Raw genomic sequence first — 23,775 nt, 5'->3', positions numbered from 1 at the left:
CATTTCTTGTTCTTCATTTGTCACACACCCACATGGGCCTAACATTAACAAAAGCCTTTCTTTCTAGGTGCCATGTGTAGGGAATTAATTTGGATATCAAGAAGTCACAACCATTTTGTAAGGCCAGAAAACACAACCATCACCTTGTCCTCTCAGCTCTCTTTATGAGTGATTTACTCACATATCTAATTTATTCAATTAGGTTTTGGCTGAGCTGACTCTAAAACAAACACTTTGGCTTATTTTCAATGGAAAAGCACTGAACGACTGCCAAATGTTTTGCTCAATAACTGACTGTATTTAATGAGATTAAGCATGCTGAAAAGTCATATGCACAAATGCAACATACACACTTTTGCCGCCAAATATTAAACGCTCTCTCTGCTGTTCATTCGTTGATACAAAAAATGCTCAGCTTGCATAAAAGCTGCACATTTCCATTTTGGAACAGACACAAGTTCATGCTGTAAGCAGCTTCAGTTAACTCTTCTGTTAATAAGCTATCAAGCACTAAGGTTGGTCATCCCACTGTAATCTGCTCTATTGGCCCTAATTGAAAAACACCTACATTTCTCCACTCCAGTGTGCCTGTTTTCCAATTACACACATATTTCTGAGCAAGTCAGCTTCAGAAAATGTACAGCTGAGCCCAATCATTAGCTGGGGAGAGGTGTGGAATTGGTTACTCATCTGGATGATTAAATGAGGTAAAGAGGGGGAAATAATTGCTTTCAAACTGGAACCCAGTTAGTTACTCTTTTCCAATAGTTATAATTAGTCTGACAGAGGGAGGTATCCCAATCCTTGTGGTTTTAGTATAACAATGACACCTCAGTGCCTTGAGACGACATTGTTGTAAATAAGAATAATCTGAACTATCTGTGTAGTTATGCTGCTATAGGCTTAGGCTGCTGGAGGACATAATGACCACTTTCACCCTCTTCACTACATTCTCACACTATTCTCCAATTTTGCATTATTTGCTGTTATTTCAGCTTTTAACTTTGTTCTCTCTATTCTCTTCCTAGAAGTTACACCTGGCCTGGCTCTGTGTCTACCTCTGTGTGACACCTTTCTGGAGAGAGGAATCGTCCGAGCTTCTGCTGGCAACAACTTAATGCTCACACTCTATTGATGATCCACATTGCCCTGTCTTTTAGTGTTTAACCCTTTCTCTCTCCTAGCTCTCTTTCAGATTCTAACCTTGAAAACTGGCTCAAAGTTTATCTGTTCTTTCTTTCTAGATGAAACGACTAAAGGAGCAACATCCATTAACATTTACTTTTCCTTACCATAGAAAGTGCTCCTGGATCAGTGCTTCTGTGTTCTTTTTGTGTCTCTGCTCTGTTCTCTCAAACCCCCAGTCGGTCGTGACAGATGGCCGCTCACACTTAGCCTGGTTCTGCTGGAGGTTTCTGTTAAAAGGGAGTTTTTCCTCTCCACTGTCGCTACATGCATACTCAGAATGAGGGATTGCTGCAAAGTCAACGCCAGTGACTGTTCACTGTCTCTACATGCTCATCCAGGAAGAGTGAATGCTGCAAGTCACTGACTGGATGCAATCTGCTGGGTTTCCTTAGACAGAAAAACTTTTTATCCAATTTGAATAAATAACTAAATTTGACTGTACTGTTCAATGGTTAGGATTAATAGGAATGTATGTACCTGACTGTTGTGAAGTGCCCTGAGACAACATGTGTTGTGAATTGGCGCTATATAAATAAAACTGAATCGAACCTCCTTATGTCCATTTTATCTCCTTATGTCCATTTTATGTCACAATTGTTTACTGTTAACTCAAAATGTAGTGCGCTGTTATATCCTTGGCTGTCCCAGAATAGTGCAAGCGGACAGCCAACATCATATTAAACATGTATGGATTAAGAATGGAATGTCACTCCAGTTTATATGGTAGATGAGCAAATACTTTTGGTAATGTAGTGTATAACCTCCAACCCCAATGCAAATGCCAGTGATGTGGTGATTGCATTTTAAATGTCAAATTGTTTACATTTGTTGAGATTTACCTGTACAGTATAATGGAAACGTAATAAATGGCATTGAGAAAAACAGACAGGGAAGGTGAACGCAGACAAAATAGGACAAAAAAAGGAAGGGAAGACTGTGAGCTGTAGAGCTAGCTATACTCTGTGTGTGAATAATGGCCTTCATCATCAAGAAGCCAGACAAGAGGGAAATGGAATAATAGTTCCCAATCATCCATCTGTCTCTTTTTTTTTCATTCCTCACTCTTCTCGCTCCATTTGTTGGTCATCCATCAGACTGTATCTCCCCTGGCCAGATCTATCTCATCCCTGTTCAGCCCTTGCTACCTCCCAGCTCCTCCTGAGACCTACTTCTGTCCAGCTGGAGGAGGTCCCTCATTTATTAAGTACAGAAGAAAGACAGAAAGGACAGGAGGAGGGCAGAGGCTGCATCTTGACTGGCGGTCTATAAAATTTTGAGAATGGACTAGGAAGAAAAGGCAAAAAGCTGGGAGAAGCAGAAAAATAATTCTGCAAAAAGACCAATTATTTTAAGTAAGTAAACCATCTGGATTAAGACCTACCCATAGATAGCAGATTCTTATTTATTTGACTTTAAAATAACATAATATGACTTTAATATATTGCTATTAAATTCCATTGAATTCAGCTTATTTATATATTACCAATTCACAATTTACCAATTAGTTTGATGTAATATTCTCATCTTAAATGCCATGTTTTCATTAGCAGTAAACAAAAAATCATCCTGTTTCACAACATAAAAGCTTTAAAACATCAGTCGGTGTGTAATTAACCTATATAATCTGTTTCACTTAGTAAATTGAGTTACTGAAATAATGAACTATTCAACAGTATTTAAATTTATTGAATATGATTGTAAATGTAGAGCTCCCTTTAGTCAGGCTAGAGGAATAATGACATTTTTTGAATACAATTAGGCTAAATGCAAATTGATCATTTGTATAAGTAAACCCAATAGTGACACAAATACCTTATACAAACATAGTCATGCAAAAATGTCTATTCTGCAGAAACTGTGGCTCTTTTGACACATTTGAGACGTAGGGATGGGGGATATTACAATGTTGGAGTGTGAAGGATTAGAATACAGTTGCCTCTAAAATGATTTAACACCCACAGGTTTCTTGGAAAAATGTACAAACTAGCTGCTGTTTGCAATAAGTTGAACAAGAATGATTTAAAAAGCTAGACACAACTAAAATGGCAAGTAGTGTCTCAAAATTAAACACAAAATGTCCCTTTAATGAATACTACTGTCTCAAAGTCATCCATCCCCGTCATGACAAGCATCTTTAGTAGTGAGAGGGGCACCATTTTCCTTTTATGACTTGCAGTGAATGTAAAGGCCTCACAGTCCTATGAACATTAATGAGTTCAAGTCAGGCCACTAAGATGGCCACTCTAGTATCTTCCAGGACTTCTTCAGTTTCCAGAGCCAGAGTAAGCAAAGCCGCCCCTGAGCATCACTAAGCCGCTCCCATGCTTCACTGAAGGCATGGTGTTCTTTGCAGTGTATGCTTTTTTCATCCTCCATCCTATTGATTTATAGGCCTGAAAAGTTCCAGCTTTGATTCATCACTGCATCCATCACTTATTTATATAGGTAGAAGCAAACTAGAGCCTGCGTTTCATGTGCTTTTGGGTCAGGAGCTGACCATGTCTGGGGTTTCAGGCATGGGAAACTTCAGTGTTTAGTATGTGCCTTACTCTTAACACTGAAACCTCAGTGGCTGTTACCTAACTGCGGTTCTTTAGCATTCAGACGAGGATTTCTGTCCACCTGCCTCCTCAGAAATCTGGTGGATGCCCTTGTGAACCTCCTCTTTCTGCCAAATCTAGGTAGCGTAGCTACTGTTCCTTTAACTTTAAACTTGAAAACTATGCTTTAAACTGTATCTTCAGGAACAAACAGGGCCTTAGCTATCTTAATTTCTTTTTCTTGTTTGTCCAAAGCAATGATCCCTCTATAAACGTTTTGGAGAATTCTCTTGACTTAGCCATATATCTAATATAAAGGTAGCAATAAAATGCTATCAATCCAGGTATCTGAGATATATTATCTCAAGCACACTTGGTGCAACTAAATCAATTAAATCAATTCTGTTTATTTATATAGTGGCCATTCACAACATGTGTTGTCTCAAGGCACTTTACAAAGTAAATTCAATCGAATCATACAGATTTCAAATCAGGTACATAAATTCCAATTGATCGTAGCTATCAAACAGTGCAATAAAATTTGTTTATTATTTAAATTGGTTAAACGTTTTCTATGGAAACTCAGCAGGTTGCATCTAGTCATTGACTTGCAACATTCCCTCCTCTTGGATAAGCATGTAGCATGTAGCACTTGCATTGACTTTGCAGCAATCCCTCCTACTGAGCATGCATGTAGCAACAGTGGAAAGGAAAACTCTCCTTTAACAGGAAGAAACCTCCAGCATAACTACAGAGATAGTTTCAGTTTCAGTTTATGAATTTATGTAGCGCTTATTTACAACAACGTTGTCTCAAGGCACCCCACAAAGGGTCCGGAACGGAGCGGGGCCGTCGGGGAGGCCAGACCAAACCACCGAGTGCCAGAGCCCGGCCAAGCCAGAACGGGCCACATGTAGGGGCACTAAGTAAAATAATAAACTGATAATGTTTGTCCATCTAGAGCCTACTGATGGCCATTATTATACTAAAAACGACAAGGATTGGGGGTACCTCTCTCTGTCAGACTGATTATAACCATTGGAAAAGAGAAGGGGTCATACAGGTAGCAGAAATGGAGGGTGTGTTTGCACCTCAACCATAACTGAGCCGGTTTAGGCTAAACCTGACTCCCCCTGACTCCATCCAACAGGGAGGGAGGAAGGTGGAGTTAAAAAATAAGGAAGATAGCTCAGGATAACCTAAGCCACTCTAACTATAAGCTTTATCAAAAAGGAAAGTTTTAAGCCTAGCCTTAAAAGTAGACAGGGTGTCTACTGATAATATTTGGCTTTTGCTGGTAATCCTGAGAAATCTGAAAATCAATGAAAAGTAATGAAATCACACATTTAGGTAAAGTAAGATAGGAGGAAATAAAATCATATTTCAGACTCTATTCTGAGCAAAATAAAGTCTGAAGTAGTACAAAAAAAGCTCAGCAGGGGTAAGCAACACACACATAAGCAAAGATTTAGCAAGGGTACGGTGGAATCCTGAGGGTGCGAATATATAAGTCTGAGTGTGTTTGCAAGAATTAGACTGTCAACACTGATAGAAGCGCCATTGTCGTTGAGAAGAGAGGTGGAAGTTTTATCAATCGGCCGCATAGCCCTATCGGCACACAGCTGGTAGGGGAGTGCTGGGGAAGAGCGTCATGTGTATATAACATCCAGGAGATATTTTGTCAACAGCCAGTTAGCTGAAGTTGCCAAGGCCACATTGGGGAGCCAGATTTAGAAAAACAATAAATGTTGTGGTTCAGGGATGTGTGAATTTCCAACTGCCTTAAGCGTTTTACTGGTATGTCTCAATTGCGAATCCAAATAGCTAAATGTCTGGTACAACTTCTCCAAGATTATATCCTTTAACCTCTGAGTCCAACCACTGCCAGGCTGCGATTCTGTTCAAGAATCGTGTCCAGCTTGCGATTCTGCTCTCTTAACATTTCAGTCTGAGTGTTGATCGCTCTATAGACTCCATCTAACATCGCAGGCAGCTTTGGAAAGCTTTGAACAGCTGCCCACGTTTTGCGAATCACTCAATAAGCCAGGTAACCACCAACTCCAAAAAGCAGAAATCCTGTTATCAAAAGTCCAAATATGTACACATTTTCTACATCCAAGACCGACATCGTAGTCAGGCACATAATCTTCTGCTGCAGCCAAGAATCCATTGTGTATCCAGAGAAGAACGTCCCGTCTGGACAAGAGAGTTCTCCTTTACCCTGTCTTCTCGTCGAAATAATTTGATCAATTACGTTGAGAGACCAGCTGACCAAATCCATAATTTACAAGTTTGGAGGATATGCAAAGCGAGGCTCTGAGAAAAATACAGACAAAAGCAGAAGCAAGGATCAGCGGGCAGGTAGGGAGACAGAGAGAGAGAAAACGTGTGTCTTCCATCGAGAGCAAGAGCAGAAGCAGTCATTTGTGTGCAGAGAAAATAGGAGTGGAGAGAGAACACACCCCTAGTGCTAGACAATGCTGATGGCTGATGGTTCTTGAGTGGGAGAAGATACTTCCCAGGCTCACCTGTTGCTGCCTGTCCTCCAGGAAGCTGGTAATCTACTGACAGTTGGAGGCCGGCACTGTGTGAGAGTGAGGTGTGAAAGGCTGGTAATCAAACCTACAGAAGAAACAAACCTACAGAAGATCCTCAGTCAGGCGGGGTGTCAACTCAGCATGGGGGGAAGGGCTTCTACTGGTAATAGTCTGCTAAATCTGACAATATATTAGACTGCAAACTCTGACAGTATATAGGGCTTATTCTCCATTGTGCAAAAGCAGGTCCTAATGCTCAGCAGACAATTCTGACAGCAGCCGGCGGACTAAGCAATATTTTGGATGAAATTAATTGTGGCCATCACACTGTACATTGTAGTTCTAAGCTGGCTGCATAGTTTGGCTCATAACAGTCTGATGAACAACGTGCAGCTAAACCGCTTACTTTTCCAGCCATTGATGGAGCCCCATCCATTACAAGCATGCAGACACGATCCATTTATAGATTGTTGTCTTTAAAAAACGATGAGATCTTTTAAAAAATGATACCACCTGCTGTGAGCACATCTAATGGCAGTAAACCCACCAGTTCTTTGAAAATTCTGCTGTCAAAGAAATGGCCATACAACGGCCATACAAAGATGGACTGTGCCACTTCTATCTGTGGACTCATACTCATCTACTGCTACAGACATGATTCTTCTCTCAGTTCTTCAAGCAGCATTTTAAAAACTGTAGTAGGAAGCTCAACTCTGAATATTTGACATGTACTCGTCGTACTCGTCATCTTCCGCTTTTTCCGGGACCGGGTCGTGGGAGAAGGAGACTCAGCAGAGACGCCCAGACGTCCCTCTCCCCAGACACCTCCTCCAGCTCCTCCGGGGGGAGCCCAAGGCATTCCCAGGCCAGCCGAGAGACATAGTCCCTCCAGCGTGTCCTGGGCTGTCCCCTGGGCCTCCTCCCGGTGGGACGTGCCTGGAACACCTCCCGAGGAACGCGTCCAGGAGGCATCCGGTATAGATGCCCGAGCCACCTCAATTGGCTCCTCTCGATGTGGAGGAGCAGCAGCTCTACTCCGAGACCCTCCCAGATGGCCGAGCTCCTCACCCTATCTCTAAGGGAGTGCCCGGCCACCCTACGGAGGAAGCTCATTTCAGCCGCTTGTATCCGGGATCTCGTCCTTTCGGTCATGACCCAAAGTTCATGGCCATAGGTGAGGGTAGGAACGTAGACCGACCAGTAAATTGAGAGCTTCGCTTTACGGCTCAGCTCTCTCTTCACCACAACGGACCGGCACAGCGCCCCCATTACTGTGGCAGCCACACCTCGATCTCCCACTCCATTCTTCCCTCCATCCGCCGCCCAATTCTCTTTGCACCGGTCCCTCACGGTTCCCCCTGCAGGTGGTGGGCCCACTGGGGGATGGTCTCGCGTCTCTCATTCGGGCTTGGCCCGGCCGGGTCCCGCGAGGAGCAACCTAGCCACTAGGTGCTCTCCGATGAGTCCCGACCCCAGGCCTGTCTCCAGGGTGGGACCCTTGCTCCGCCGTACAGGGCTATGTCACGTGCCTCGATTTCATAGTCGTCATGAGGGGTTCTTGAACCGCTCTTTGTCTGACCCGTCACCTAGAGCCTGTTTGCCATGTAAGCCCCAGACAGCATAGCCTCTAGGATCATTCGAGCACTCAAAACCCTCCACCACGTTAAGGTGGTGGTTCAAGGAGGCGGTTCATGTTCATTTGACATGTCTGACGGGTAAATCTTTAAAAACTGATGCCACACTTGACTTTACATTCTCATAAATTCTCCCTTCATCCACAACGGCCAGCAGGCAGTCTTCAAGAGTTTCTGGGTGTGTAAATAGTTGCTTCTTCTTCGACCGCAAACATGACACATGGAGTGAAGTGGATTTTTGTACCATCAACGCACAGCTCCGTGAGTAAGATGAGGACAAACTCTCCAGTTTATTTGCCGTCTCCAGGGATCCCTCAGGATACTTTACAAACAATAAAATAATAATCATTATCTGTCTAATAATAGTACTGTATTACTGCCTGTATACAAAGAATGATGAGGCAAATCCAGAAAGGAAAACGTTTCAGGTTTCCAAATAAGAGTTTGTTGATACAGGCTGAAAACAGAAACATTCATAGATGATGCTAGATGTTTAACTAATTCGCTGTGTTAAAGATTGAACTGTTTTGATAAAATAAATAAATAAAATTCAGTGAATAGCTCTCTAATGAATTATTATAAAAACTATGTGAATTTATATATTATTATTTCAAAGAGTATTTCTGTGCATTTCCAGCCATCATTCCATACACCAAACTTCCCCATTGATCATCCTGTTTGTATAGTGAAACAGCATTTTTTGGCCATTCACTGCTGCTTTTGATCTATCATGTTCCATATCCTCCTCCAATCAGTCCACATAAATGTCAGTTTCCACTGCCTGACACTCTCACTCCATATCTTTTTTCCTTTTTCATCTTTTCCTCCAATCATTCGTTACATTACCTTGACTTCTGTGAGCTGAATTTTGCTTTGTCTTTTGTTAGTGATGTTGTGTGTGCGTGTCTGTTTGCGGTGCCTTTTGTGTAGGCTAATCAGGGATTAGCTAGAAGTCAAGGGAGCGTGGGGAATCTGCAAAATTCATTATTTGCGACCAATAATGCACCTCTTCCGAGTCCTGTTAGACCCTGCATGAGATTGATGGGCATTGCAATGACAATTAGCAGTAAAAATTTGATTTGAGTGCGCAAGGATGAATAGATTAATTTTTTTCTGATATGCATATCATGTACTGTCTCCTTCTTTTCTCTCTCTGCTGTAAATCTTCTCTCATTGTCACTTCATCTCTCAGCAGGATACTAAACACTCCTCCTCTATCAGCCCTGCAATCTGCTGTCTGACCAAACAATTTCTTCCTTCTCCCCAATCTTTTGTACCCATCGAACTTTTGCTCCACTGTCATTATAGAGCTGGATCTGCAATCTGTCTCTCTGATCCCAAAGACCCTGACAGATCATGACATATGATCCAACATATCTCCTTCATTTTTCTCTCCTCTTTCTCACTCTCTTCGCAGAAGCCTGCCTGAGCCCCCCTTTTCTTGGAAGTTTCTACCACCCTGTTATCTCGATCTGCTCAGTCTAGTCTTGTGCCTTTGTGTAAGCGTGTCAGGGTGATTCTGTAAATGCTTCAGTAGCTTTTGTGAGTGTCTACTTGACTCGTTCTTGTGTAAGTAACTTTGTGGAAGTGTGTGAACTGTCAACCTCGGCCAGCTTTGTGTGCCTCTGTCTTTGCACTCATGCAAATATGAGCAGCCTCTCAGTTGGTGGACAAAGAGCCAGATGGGATTTCCGCAAAGCTCTCTATTTAGCATGAGTCAAACATGTGCCTCGAAAAGTGCATCACTGAGTGCCAGGACAAGGACAATATAGGCTAAAGCATTTCTGGCTCTTTGCCCAGTAACTCTGATTTCTCTTTATGTATCTGTGTTTTGCAAAACAACCCCCCCCCCCCCCCCCCTCTACCCCCCAACCCCGATCATCATTCCAGTCTTGAGCCACAGAGCCTTGCAAAACCTTCCCAGTCAACCCTGAGTTTCCCTGAAGGTAATTGTGTGCATTCCAGGATTTTGTGACTCCACATAATAAAAAATCACAAAGGATACAGACGTTGCATCAGATTCCTGTTAAGAAATGACTCCTACTTGTTCTCTTTGAAAAGGACAGGTGACAAGCCACCACACCGAGAACCTTTGTTTAACAAAGCGCAAAATTGTAGACCAGTGAGTTCAGTGTTGAGGCACTGCTGACATAAATGAATACGAGCACATGGGTGTTCGGTAGGAAAAACAAAGTAGTAAAGAATGGAAACCTGGTGTGGCTGATTTTTCATTTCTTTATATCAAAAAGGAACATCGAATAACCGAAGTTGGTACAGAGACTGAACTCACTGGATCAGATTAAGCAAACATTGATTGTAGAGGTTCATCTTCTAAACTTACTGTTTCTTCTAAAGTCAAAAACACACAAGTAAAATTGGCAGCAAGAAGAGTTATTTCTAGCAGCTTTAGTGAAGTACTTTTAGCAGCAGCAGGTGTGGCTTTAAAGCATCATGTGTCGTGCTGCATAACCGCGAATGAAACACTCAACTGCCAATGTAAAGAAGAAAAGACCGAAACGCGTTACAAAAACAAGAAGTAACACGTCTATTGCCTGGGGATTAAATCTGCTGACTGCATTGACAATCATATTTGATGAGTAGGTTTTTGACTTATGTTTTATTATTATTATTAAAGATTTCACTTTCCCTTTAAGAGACTTGGAAAGATTTTAATTAGATCCCATTTTATTTCTAATAGTAGTTGCCTATATATTGCAGTCTCCTATGATCGCCAGAAAAGCTTGCACCTCGTCATTGCTCCAAGGGGTGACTTCTCTGGATAACTGTGCGAACTCCATCATATATTTCTCTCACTCGCTTGAATGCACGTTTGAAAATGAAGGTCGTTTTTTTTTATGCTGGTCGACTCTTACGGCTGCCCGTGCCCACGGCCAATCAGTGAACAGCCGTTTGTTCACGTCACACACAGTACCGACTCGACCTCGCTTAGCCCTGCTAAGAAGGAGGTACCAAAACAGTAGGTACCGGTACTGAAATAATAGTAATGGAAATGCTTGCAAAGCGAGCAGAGTGGAGCCGAGTCGGGCCAAATCGAGCCAGTGGAAAAGGGGCAATATAGAGTCATGACTCCAGAACCCAAACGAGCATCACCATTCAGTATTATTAAGGTAACATTTTTAAAGAAAACTACATTGAGCAAGCTGGCTTGTGGGACTCCTGAGGCGGCTGACGGGTACCGTGAGGCCAAGCTTGCTGCGGCCCGGGCTGTGGCAGAGGCAAAAACTCGGGCCTGGGAAGAGTTCGGTGAGGCCATGGAGAAGGACTACCGGTTGGCCTCGAAGCGATTCTGGCAAACCGTCCGGCGCCTCAGGAGGGGGAAGCAGTGCTTTGCCAACACTGTTTACAGTGGGGGCGGGAGACTGCTGACCTCGACTGAGGACATTATCGGGCGGTGGAAGGAGTACTTCGAGGATCTCCTCAATCCTGCCATCACGCATTCCGTGGTGGAAACAGAGGCTGGGGACTCGGGGTTGGACTCTTTCATCACCCAGGCTGAAGTCACCGAGGTGGTTAAAAAGCTCCGCGGTGGCAAGGCTTCGGGGGTGGATGAGATCCGCCCTGAGTACCTCAAGTCTCTGGATGTTGTAGGGCTGTCATGGTTGACACGCCTCTTCAACATTGCGTGGCGGTCGGGGACAGTGCCTCTGGACTGGCAGACTGGGGTGGTGGTCCCCCTTTATAAGAAGGGGGACCGGAGGGTGTGTTCCAACTACAGGGGGATCACACTCCTCAGCCTCTCTGGTAAGGCCTACGCCAGGGTATTGGAGAGGAGAGTCCGACCGATAGTCGAACCTCGGCTTCAGGAGGAGCAGTGTGGTTTTCGTCCCAGCCGTGGAACACTGGACCAGCTCTATACCCTCTACAGGGTGCTCGAGGGTTCGTGGGAGTTTGCCCAACCGGTTCACATGTGTTTTGTGGACCTGGAGAAGGCATTCGACTGTGTCCCTCGTGATGCCCTGTGGGGGGTGCTCCAGGAGTATGGAATCGGGGGCCCTTTATTAGGGGCCATCCGGTCCCTGTACGAGCGGAGCAGGAGTTTGGTCCGCATTGCTGGCACTAAGTCGGACCTGTTCCCAGTGCATGTTGGACTCCGGCAGGGCTGCCCTTTGTCACCGGTCCTGTTCATAACTTTTATGGACAGGATTTCTAGACGCAGCCAAGGGCCGGAGGGGGTCTGGTTTGGGGACCAGTGGATTTCGTCTCTTCTTTTTGCGGATGACGTGGTCCTGCTGGCCCCCTCTAGCCAAGACCTACAGCATGCGCTGTGGCGGTTCGCAGCCGAGTGTGAAGCGGCTGGGATGAGGATCAGCTCCTCCAAGTCCGAGGCCATGGTACTCGACCGGAAAAGGGAGGCTTGTCCTCTTCAGGTTGGAGGGGAGTTCCTGCCTCAAGTGGAGGAGTTTAAGTATCTCGGGGTCTTGTTCACGAGTGAGGGAAGAATGGAGCGGGAGATCGACAGACGGATCGGTGCGGCTGCCACAGTAATGGGGGCGCTGTGCCGGTCCATTGTGGTGAAGAGAGAGCTGAGCCGAAAAGCAAAGCTCTCAATTTACTGGTCGGTCTACGTTCCTACCCTCACCTATGGCCATGAACTTTGGGTCATGACCGAAAGAACGAGATCACGGATACAAGCGGCTGAAATGAGCTTCCTCCGTAGGGTGGCCGGGGTCTCCCTTAGAGATAGGGTGAGGAGCTCGGCCATCCGGGAGGGGCTCGGAGTAGAGCCGCTGCTCCTCCACATCGAGAGGAGCCAGTTGAGGTGGCTCGGGCATCTATACCGGATGCCTCCTGGACGCCTTCCTCGGGAGGTGTTCCAGGCACGTCCCACCGGGAGGAGGCCCAGGGGACGGCCCAGGACACGCTGGAGGGACTATGTCTCTCGGCTGGCCTGGGAACGCCTTGGGCTCCCCCTGGAGGAACTGGAGGAGGTGTCTGGAGAGAGGGACGTCTGGGCGTGTCTGCTGAGTCTGCTGCCCCCGCGACCCGGTCCTGGATAAGCGGAAGATGACGAACGAACGAACGAACATTGAGCAAGCTAGGAGCAGCATGTTTGCCAAGCAGCATACTGTAGGTTGGCTACCTGGCTAACAGCCTGGCTAAAATACAGGTTAATAGCTCAGCTTGTTTTACAGCACAACGCTGTAACATTCTGTGCATTAAGACATGAGAAATACTATTATACTATAATACTATATACTATTAAACTTAACAGGGGTTTGTTCTATATTTCTCCTCAAATTGATAAATTGAATAACCAAAATACCAATAAAAAGATACATAACACTGTTATAAATGAAATTAACATTTTATTTTATTAGAAATATGAAGACTTGTTTTGTTTCTGTTTCAAATAAAATTAATTAGATCATGTTAAACCTTTTTGTTTTAAAGGTTTGCTTAAATACTGTGATACTGGGAAACTGGGAAACTTTGTCAAGGTTATCATGCTAAGAGTTTCATTCCAGTCCTTGTGTGACCAAAGCATTTCAGATTGACCTGATTCCTTCTTGTCATAGCTCATACTTTGGCGATGATCAGTATTGTTCAATAGTTTAATGAAAACCCATCGAAATCAGCAAAGGACATTATGATTTCTGCAATTCTGATCTTTTATATTAAGTCTACAATATCAAAACTATGGTATGATAATAACTAGAAGTTTGGGGGTAGATGAAGTCATTGCACAGCAGCTTTCTTGAGAGAATTCAACCATAATGTATGCACTTCCTGGCTTTTATCCCTTCACTCAAGGGGCAATTGAGGTGGTGCAGTAGATGGCAGAGCAGATCAAATCTGCCTGTATTCAACAACCGGAAGCAGAAGAAACGCAGTAGACGAAGGGTATTCTTATTTTAACTTTAATTTTTGGCCTCGTAAGGGTTACCTTTTAGCCAATTTAACAAGTCTATCAAACATTTTTCAATAATTATCACCTGCGTTTATAATAAACCGTATAAATTCTTGTAAAACATAGGTGCTGTCAGACTGTACCTTGCTACCCTTCCTGTTTGGCTAGTGTGGACTGCTACAAAAATGGGGATGAGCACGGTGAGTTGAAACAACAGAATAATCCCCTGTGCGTCTATGTGCTTCTGTCGAGAGACTCCATTCATCAGGACAGAAACGATGCGTACAATCCAGGCATAGTAAACTAAAGCAGTAACCCTGTTCTAAGGTGAATCATGGTAAACTGTCTTTGGAATAAATGTCATTTTTAAAGGTAATAGACAGAAAAATATAATAAAAACAGCAACATTGTAAATTTTTTTATTGAAGAAATATATAATTTTGATGAGACAAAGTACAGCTACAGATGACTAAAAAATGTCCATTCACCCTGGTGAAAACGTATTGCGAAGTCAAGTGTGTGTGTTTTCTCCACTGATTCAATTCTTTGTGTCAGTGTCAGCTCAAAAGGTCAGTCATAGCACTCGGTAATGAGAAGGGAAAAATAATCACAGAGCAATCTTTCTTATTCGCCCACCAAGGCAAAGCAAATTAGTGCACAGAAAAGGAACTTTGCCTCCTGTAACAAGCTCAGTCCTGCTTCAGAAAAAAGGAGGCTTCTTAAATTGTGTCTTTGTTATTCCACCTAGTCCCCGGTCTCATCTAAACGTTCATCCACAAGCTGTGTGGCAGACAGCAAAATGAGCTGCGCACAGGAAACCCTCCCTTAGCCCCATCTGGTTATCCAAACAGCAGCCAAGGCACGGACGGCACAGAAGGTGCACCAATAAGACAGTAGCTCATTATTTGGAAAAATCTAGCAAGCAGAGAGGTCTGTGTATTGGTCTTCATCCAGCAACAAAAACGCAGTTAAACGCAATTAAGCACAATAATGATTCGTTCTGTTATTGCATCACCTGCTTGGTTGCAATGACATTATTTTGTTTCGAATCACACCTTTTGTCCTCTTCCCATCATTGGATAGAATATCCTGTTTCTAGTGACCGTTTGTGTCGTTACACTCCATTTGAACCAATGACACTTAATGCTGTTGACATCTTTAATACTAACAGCCATGTTTGTGCATGAATAAACACTACCACTACTTCCTCTCTCTCCTCTCCGATCATTATCTCTCGTTCCCCCAACTGGGAGTTTGCACAGCGATGCATAACGTGCTCTATCAGCTTTGTTAAGCACATAAGAAGGATTCCCCAGGTCCTATTTTACATCCAGAAACTGAGCCGTCTTTTACTTAAACGACTGCCTTATTAAAGCCTGTGTGTGCACAGCCAGTTTAATAGAGAATAATCTAATCATCTGTCCTGAGAGGAATGTATGCACACACAGCAGTTCACACAATACGTGCATGCATTTTCACTCTAACAAACACACATTTCGTATAATTACAGATATATGACCGGAGATTATGGTATTGTGTAAATGCACAGACACAGACACACCTCAGAAAGTTGGACTGCACTCTCATTTGTTGAATAATGCATAAAGAAGCTTGTCGCCACAAGGAAGTGATAAGCCTTAGTTCTCATGGTATAAAGGAGCTTTAATTATCCAAGCTTTGTGTAATCACACGGAAACAGCTCCTCGTTCGTCTCTTATTAAGCCTTTTACAGCTGTTGTAGCCAAGAGGACTCTCTTTTATGAATTATTGAACAAAATGAGAACTGTGTGTATGTTATACAGCCTCTGAATTGCAAACTTTCTCAAAAGTGGCCAGAAAATGTAACATATGACATCCATGGGGCTATCTCCTTTTTACATTTAAATATTTAAATGGAAAGATGTTGTCGTTTCACATGTTGTTTTAGATCAGATACATGCAATCAGCCTTGATATAGTCACTTTTTTTGTTGATTCACTTCTCTGTTGCTCTAAGAAGGAAATAAATATTCCATAAAGCAGCATTTGTAACTAAACGGTGCATGGGCTGCCTACATTATTTTGTTACGATGATCAGCCACTAAGTATTCCTCACATGTCAGACAGCACTCAATGGGTTTTATGCCCGGAGTTTAAAACTCATTACTTTTAGAGCTTTTGTAAATCCCTGGTGGGAAACATTTATCTGTGAAATAAATTAATATTTTTGACATATTTAACATTAAGCATCGTCTCTGTGCTATGAAGAATGGGCTCGCTGGACCGCACAAGCATTGTTACATCAGTGCTTGTACAACTGTTACATAACCTGTTCTTCTCTGGTGGTTCTACCGCCACAGAATCAAATAAGATCAGGCAGCAATATGTACAAGCTAAAACTATTAGGCTTCCTGACAGCGCTGAGATTTGATCTGCAGAGGTGCAGGACTACTACTGACCATCCTGCTTCATCTCTAATGACATCTCACAGGTAGATCTCTCAGTTAGTTCCAAAACTGAACCTATAAGAACATTTACTCCTAAAGGATCCATTTAGGGCCTTATGATTATTTTAATTGGTTAATAATTTTGTAAAACCTTCAAAAGTAATCGAGAACATGAAAGTGGCTTTGTCAGCATAAGTCACTATGAACTGTTATCCATTGCGAAGTTCTTAGAATTCCATCTATTTCAGTGCTTTAAGAAACTATTTCCAGCTATTTATTACTAAAGTTGAAACAATTCATAACTGACTCAAATGGTGCAATTACAAAAAAAAAGAAATCCTCTAGGTAAAATCTTTGAACTTGTAAGCAGTCCCCTATTAATGGGGACAGTTAATGCATCTGCCCAACATCATGCTGTTTACATTGGGAGACAGCAAATAACGACAAAGATGAAAGAAAAACCCAAAATACCGTATTTGTGGGACTATATCAAGCAAAAGTGAAGCAAACAGTCTACATAGATCCAAATTAGCATAAGATGCTGTCACGTTGTTTTGTATTTTGCCATGTATACTGGCATATCATAATTACATGTATTGCATGGTTTTGAATATGAGGAAATAAATGCATTTTGTGGAACATCAGGTTCTGTCATGTCTATGAAGTGGATGTGTCACTTTTGATGTGTAGTGGGTGTATTGGGATCAAGAGGTACAAAGTGCTTTAATTCTAATTATGTGGTCATACATTTATCTGACTGTATGGAGCACAAAGTAGCACGGTGATGCCCTTCCCCCACCTGTTGCTACAAATTGACAGTCAGCAACCTTGAGAAAGGATACTATTAACGCACAAGACAAATTTGCAATTGAATAACCGAAATATTTATTCCAATTGCAAAAAAAAAACAAAAAAACAGGATGTCATAGCGTGGAAATGAAAGGAGTTGATGCTTATTGTGCATTTTTGCTTAAGTCTATGACCCAAAATCCAAAATAAAAAATAAGTGTTATGGATAACATTATTATACCTTTGATAATTAATATATTATTTTTAGCAGCAGTTGGTTGGTTTAAACAAAAGCACTTTGTTTATATTATGGATTTTTACTTTAAACATGCCTCAAAGCCAGTGCAGTGAAAATGTTTTGGATTATTAACAGATATGCTCCAGCAATCAGGTACAATAAAACTTTATTTTAGGTTATTTTTATCTTTGCATACCTTTAAAGCTCCATCAATTTGTGAGAATAAGCAAACACGTGTCATGATCCACCGGTGTTTGCGGTTTTATTTTCATTTGCTGGGATGTTGATTATTGATTAATTCCTTTGTTGTTGTTATTGTTGTCGAAGTCTTGTATTCAGTTCACTCACCTGTGTAAAGTTTTTTCTTGTTTCTTGTGTTCTGTTTAGACTCTTATGTTGGAACTCCTCTGTATTTAATCTCCCTAGTTTCTTTGTCTCACTGCTGGTTTCTTCTGGAATCAACCCAGTTCCTTCTCTTGTTCTCCTCGTGCCACAACTGTAAGTCTTTTCCGTTTTATTAGTATTAAAATCCACTCGTAATCACCACTGTCTTGTCTGCATTTGGGTCCACCAGCAACCACACATCATTACTGAGAAATTATGAAGCGTATCTCTGAACTGTTGTAATCAAGACTAATATAGCATAATAGCATAGTTGCAGCCATATATTTGACCTTTTTCTGTGAGAAAAGGTGCGTCTGCTCTGTTTGTGCAGAAATGCTTCTACCTGGATGCCCTCTGTGCCAGGCTGCTGCAGCAATTTTACGGTGCGTGTGTGTGATGTCTTCTGGCCGCGGCCGTCGTGCCAGGTCAGGTTGCTGCCTCCGGCCCGACGCGGCAGCTGGTAGCTCAGCTCCTCAGCAGACAGCGTGTGCTCCAGGGAGGCACGGCAAAAACTGAAGCTGGATGCCGCTGGTTGGAGAGGAAGGGAAAGAAAAAAGAACTTCAGCAAATTAGCCTTTAATGTCTAAGATATTAGTCAGAATTTTCAGAAATTTAAAGATGTTGACATTTACTCTTAATTATGCACATTGCTTATCAACTCTAGATATGCTATAAACAGATGGTGATGCAATGATGATTCGTGGAGACTGAGGTACTCCACTGTGATTTCGCATTATTCTGAGTGCATATTCAAAGAGGGAACACATGATGTCTGGAAAAGTGACTCTCTTACTAGACTGATCCCTGATTATATAACCCCTACATCATGAATATATGGGATATTCTTCTCTCATCTTGCCACCCTTCCTTCTCTGTCTTCCACCACGCTGTTCTCTCACAAAAATTGGATGGATGGTGAGAAGTGTTGGCTGTGACACGGCGAACCAGACAAGCTGTCAGTTTAGGGTCAGAGTGCAATTCTGTGAGAGCCACGGGGCAACCTCTGCAGTTTGGATCAAGCTGAACAGGCAGCTGGCCTGTGGTTCGCGTCAGTAGCAGAGCATTTATCCAACTCAAATATTGACTTTTTTTTAACCTAAGGGCTAATTTAATGCTACGTAATGTGAATTAAAGAAGATAATCTATTTAAAGTGTTAAATCACATGTGAGGTAGGGTAAGGTCCAAAGCTAATTTGTCAAGAAAACCAAGGATAACCCACAAAACAGTGAATAGTAATAACAGCTAGCATGAGTTGAAGTGTTATTTCATGCCTGGATGGATTGGCAAGAAGCCAGTTTGTTAGGGTTAATAGAAACCTGACTGAGCCATAGAGAGCTGGCATCGAGTACATCAGTTATACATGGCTGCTTTGTTCAAGAAAGGCACTATGAAGCAGAAATTATTAAAAATAATCACTGGTCAAAATAGATACAAAAATAAACTGTGTGTTTTTGTTGTACGTGTAAAAAAGGGGCAATTATATCCTATTTAAAAGGCAGAAAACCAAATAATCTGAAAGTATGAACCAATAAATCCCAAACATCTTTTCCATAGCATATAAGCAATTTTAAAACATCTCTATTGGAAACAATAGAGGTGTTTTAAAGGATCATATACCACAAGAGACTTGGCTTCAAAGAAAGAAACTACACAAGACTGAGGCATCAGGACCTAACACAGTTTACATGGCACCAAATAACACTAGCAGTGAGTCAGCAGGTCTTTTACAGTAAACGTTGTGTTAACTGTGGCTTTAACTTTTTATATTTCTTTTAGCAGTTCAAAACGTTGCCCAAATATGTTATCCAACTAGCTGAGGCAGTGACCCATTTTTTTCTGTGTCTGAGACAGATGAATGAGAGTGAATTTGACTGCAGCTGCTGTCTGATTGCATGTCAGTATTTTTACGTTGGTTCCAACCAGTCTCCCAGAGAGTCGGGTGTACTGTGTGTGTGCTGTGAGCAGCTCTGACTCGCGGACACTGCACACAGGTGTATGAAAGTTCAAAGTCAAGTGTACCTTCCTACATTTCTCGTGACAAATTCTTCCATTTCCCACGCTTTCTGCCATGGTGTCATTGGATGAGCCTTGTTGCTTTGGAAAAATAAAATAAAAGAAGGTGGTATATAACAGTGATTCCCAACAGGGGGTACTCAAACCCCTAGTGGTACATGAACATATTGCAGGGGGTAGGATGAAACATTTAATATTTTATTTCCAAGATGACAGGTAAATATCAGCAGGAGAGAGAGAAAAGTAACAGCTGCTTCCACTCTGCCTCCAGATCTATCAAAGCTTATCAAGGATAAGCAATCTCGGGTGTCTCATTAAAGTAAAGTAAAACTGATATAGTGAGCCTGAACGTTGAACATTGATGATTGATTGAACATTTTTAAGTGTTCTGATGCTGATTTTTTAGGTTTAAATGTCTGTTTATTGGGGACTTATTCAAAAGAGCTCAAGTTTTTGTTATAACAAAAGCAAGTTTATTATTTATGTTGATTTTGTATTCATTTAGATTACTTTTTCGCTTTCATGGTAACAAAATCATCTTTTTGTTTAATTTGAACTGAAATGAATAAAATGCCTCAGAACTAAATGTTTAAGCCAAAGAGATTAAATAAAATAATTTTCATTTAATAATCATTTGTTGTACATACTATTTTTGCTAACACATTTGACTGAGGGCAGCATTTCCCCTACCATTATCCAAGGGGGGCGTCCCGCCCTGCCAACAAAGTAGTAATAGTATGTTTTCAAAGTTGATGTCATTCATTTTATTAGATCCCCTCATGAGCAATTTCTGTCCCTGTGTCGATGCTGCCCTACTTTATTTGGCCAAACTTGACAAAAGCTGGATGAAAACACACTCCTCATACTCACTGACGCTGACACGCTGAGTTACGTGCACTCAGGTGAACACATGCTCCCAACAGTGGTCAGAGAGCACACAGAAAAACATGCCGCTAAAACCTGGAAAGCAGGCAAGGATATCTGGGGTTTTTAAAAGCGCTCAATTTCGTTTTGATGGCAGCACTTCCACTCCTCCGAGTGGCAGCAGGGGTCAATGTCCTACTCCTGATACATATGGCAAAGGTACAAGTACACAAAATAGCCCACATGTTTCATGCCCTGCCCCTGACATGCAGCTAAAGTCCAGTCACCACAAAATAAAAACCTTTGACCTGGCTTGGCTGTTGGAGGTGGCTCTATAAGACTAAGCTCGGTAATGAAATACACACATGATAGATAAAGAAAGATTAATTGGAATGTATGTACCTGACTTTTGTGAAGTGCCTTGAGACAACATGTGTTGTGAATTGGCGCTATATAAATAAACTGAATAGAATAGAATAGAAACAAACAAACAAACAAACAAAGAAACAAAGAAAAAAAGAAAGTTTTTCTTTCCTTAGGAATGTTCTGTCGAATATGTGGAGAGCTTAAACAGGCTGCAGTTAGAGGAAACTTTGGGCCCAGCCATTACTTCATTTGGTTGGGAACCAGTGGTATATAAGGTTGACTGGTTCATTGGCGCTGTGTCACATATACAAAACAGTTCTATGTGAAGAGTTTATTGCATGACACCGAGTACGCGTACGCTGTCGTAAAAACTGAGATTTGCGGAGACATGTTTGGTGAACGTCCGCTTTAAGTCCACCTCGAGTATGAATACAAGTACACATGACTCTGTGGGAGCCTTAACTGCGGACTGACTTGTAGCGTTTGAATGGCTGCATAGTAGTGCACACGGAAAAAGGTTTTGACAGCTACATTGAACATTCATGAGAAAATGAGTGATTAAAATGAGTGATTAAAAGTAGAAATTATTATACTTTTTCTGTATTACAATTTTTGTCACCATCAGTCTTTCACCACCACAGAACACTCACTACAGAGCACTTTCAAATCCCTGTGTAGGGTGCTAGTCTGCTAGGTTTTTACTGCTCTCAGACAACATTTGCCCTGGCTTCCTTCTCCTCAATGAACAAATCACCACATACATCTTTACCTTCTGAACTCACATTCAAGATTGAAACTTTGCTACAAGTATTTTTTAGATTAGTTCTCCTCTGTCTCGTGCGTGATTTCTTTAACATTTTTATTACATTTCTTGATTACAGACATGTAAATGGGAATGAATATCACAATTGTCAGCTACAAGCCTGAAAAGAACTGAAATGGAAAAGTGCTGTAAAACAGTAATATATGCCATTTGGGCTATACCACGGCTGGTTGATAAAACACAGCGTGGCGATGAAATCAATTTATAAGTCTGTAAGTACCTGCAGTCACAGTGTATTCAAAGCAATATCCAATTTCTTGTGTTAGTTGAACTTCCTCTTCAAATCCTGTCAGCTCAAGTGAATATGATTATTGAGACAAAGACAGATTAACTGATTATAGACCTAAAAGTAGAACAAGGCATAATAAATGTCGCTTTGCAAAAAAAAAAAATCTTCATAAGAGAACAATGAAAGGGAAAGGGGAGTGGATGGAACTTAATTTCATCTTCACTAGTGGATTGTTCATTTTCCTTTCTCTTTTAAAAAGCATGAAACTTAAATTTAAAACTCTTCTGAACTTTATGCAAACAAATATCTCTATGTTAAAACAGCTCAGAAATTCAGAAAATTACAGTAATTAGAAAAAGGTATATATTATCTGACAACAGAGGACAAGTTCACATAAACCCATCCCTAGCACAGGTGTCACATTAATGTTGATACTTTAATGATGCATTTGAACTATGATGCATATAATATGTTCTATTTCCAGGGTGGAATGAGCATACAACAAACATCTTCAGCAATTCTTAAAAACAAGAATTGGGTGACACAAATTTGAAATTTGAATCTGTTAGGTTAACTGGTCTCTCTACATTGCCCATAGGTTTGAATGAGTGTGTGCATGGTTGTTTGTCCTGTATGTCTCTGTGTTGCACTGCGATGGATTGGCGACCTGTCCAGGGTGCACCCTGCCTCTCGCTCCTAGACTGCTGGAGATATGCACCAGCTCCCCCGTGACCCACTATGGAATAAGCAGTGCAGAAGATGAATGAATGAATGAAATTTGAATTTATTATGGAAGTGGTCTCAACTACACAGGTTTAATATTATACATACAGTATAACGTGGAGCACAGGAAATTGGTATGAGTTTCAAATCTTCACAAAAAAAACTCACCTTTTTACTATGGCTTTCTCTACTTTTTTAATTTGTTGATTTTATGGTTTTTTTGCTTCTTTGTTTTATTGTTTTTATTTGCTGTGTTTATTCTTATATTTCTGAGTGTTACTCCTATTTGTACTGTACAGCATTTTGTTCCCTTTAAGGCCTTTTTGAGGGACTTTAGAAATCAAACTGAATTGAATTGGGTACAGGCTCAAATTTATATGTACAAAAGGCTGAACTTAATTCTTTATATCAATTGTATTTCTTCATTAAAAAACTGGAGAAAAACATAGAGTTGTTTTGACACGTTGGTAAACTGTTAAGAGTATATGTTATAATTAAGCATAATAAAAAAAGAGAAGTTGCCTTACTATTTATTGAACCAAATCTAAAATAAATAGTAAACAAAATATGGAGGTTTTTACCATTTATGACTCATTAGTGAACAATTTAGGACACATTCACACCAAAACCATATACCATCTATAGTTGGTTCATAACTTTCTCAAGATGTTGAAATGTTGCAATTGTACACCAAATAATATACAAGATGCATCAGATTGTAACAACAGTTGTCACTGAACTTTGATTTTGAGGAAAAGACCTCCAAATCGTCGTCGTTCCTTTAATTGGCCGCATTGCTGCGGGCTCCTCAGTAATCTTAAAGTCTGTTATCCCATGGACAAATATAAGCAGCTGGACTGTATCGTGCACATCACAGCTTTCGCCCAAAGCCAAGGAGAAAAAGTCAGCTCCAGATTCACAGCGATTTACTCAATACTTCCCGTCATGGTTCACGTGGACATCAGGACTTGCCCAAATGCTTCTTTTTTTTTAGGGCATAATAGAACTGCAGAGCCCACCACACACTTGTTGACAAACCCCCCGTCAGAGAATGGCTTACTGTTTTTAGCAATTTTGTGGGATATCACAAAGGTGGTCTTGTTTGTTGCATCCCTGGAGGCGTAAAGCTTGTTTTACAAAAAGCCTTGCTGC

At 41.6% G+C, this 23,775-nt stretch overlaps 1 protein-coding gene across 4 annotated transcripts in view; it reads right to left on the bottom strand.

Moving 5' to 3' along the window:
- Positions 1-23,775, bottom strand: part of samd10b (sterile alpha motif domain containing 10b) — a 97,203-nt gene that overhangs the window by 34,241 nt on the left and 39,187 nt on the right. For all 4 annotated transcript variants that reach the window (XM_047383463.1, XM_047383302.1, XM_047383223.1 and 1 more), the window contains exon 2: positions 17,948-18,132. In XM_047383463.1, the coding sequence (XP_047239419.1) occupies positions 17,948-18,132 (185 nt within the window). The remainder of the gene's footprint in view (positions 1-17,947; positions 18,133-23,775) is intronic.

This window comes from Girardinichthys multiradiatus, chromosome 1, assembly GCF_021462225.1.
Source record: "Girardinichthys multiradiatus isolate DD_20200921_A chromosome 1, DD_fGirMul_XY1, whole genome shotgun sequence".
Taxonomy (NCBI): Eukaryota; Metazoa; Chordata; class Actinopteri; order Cyprinodontiformes; family Goodeidae; genus Girardinichthys; species Girardinichthys multiradiatus.
This window is presented reverse-complemented; position numbering and strand designations above follow the sequence as displayed.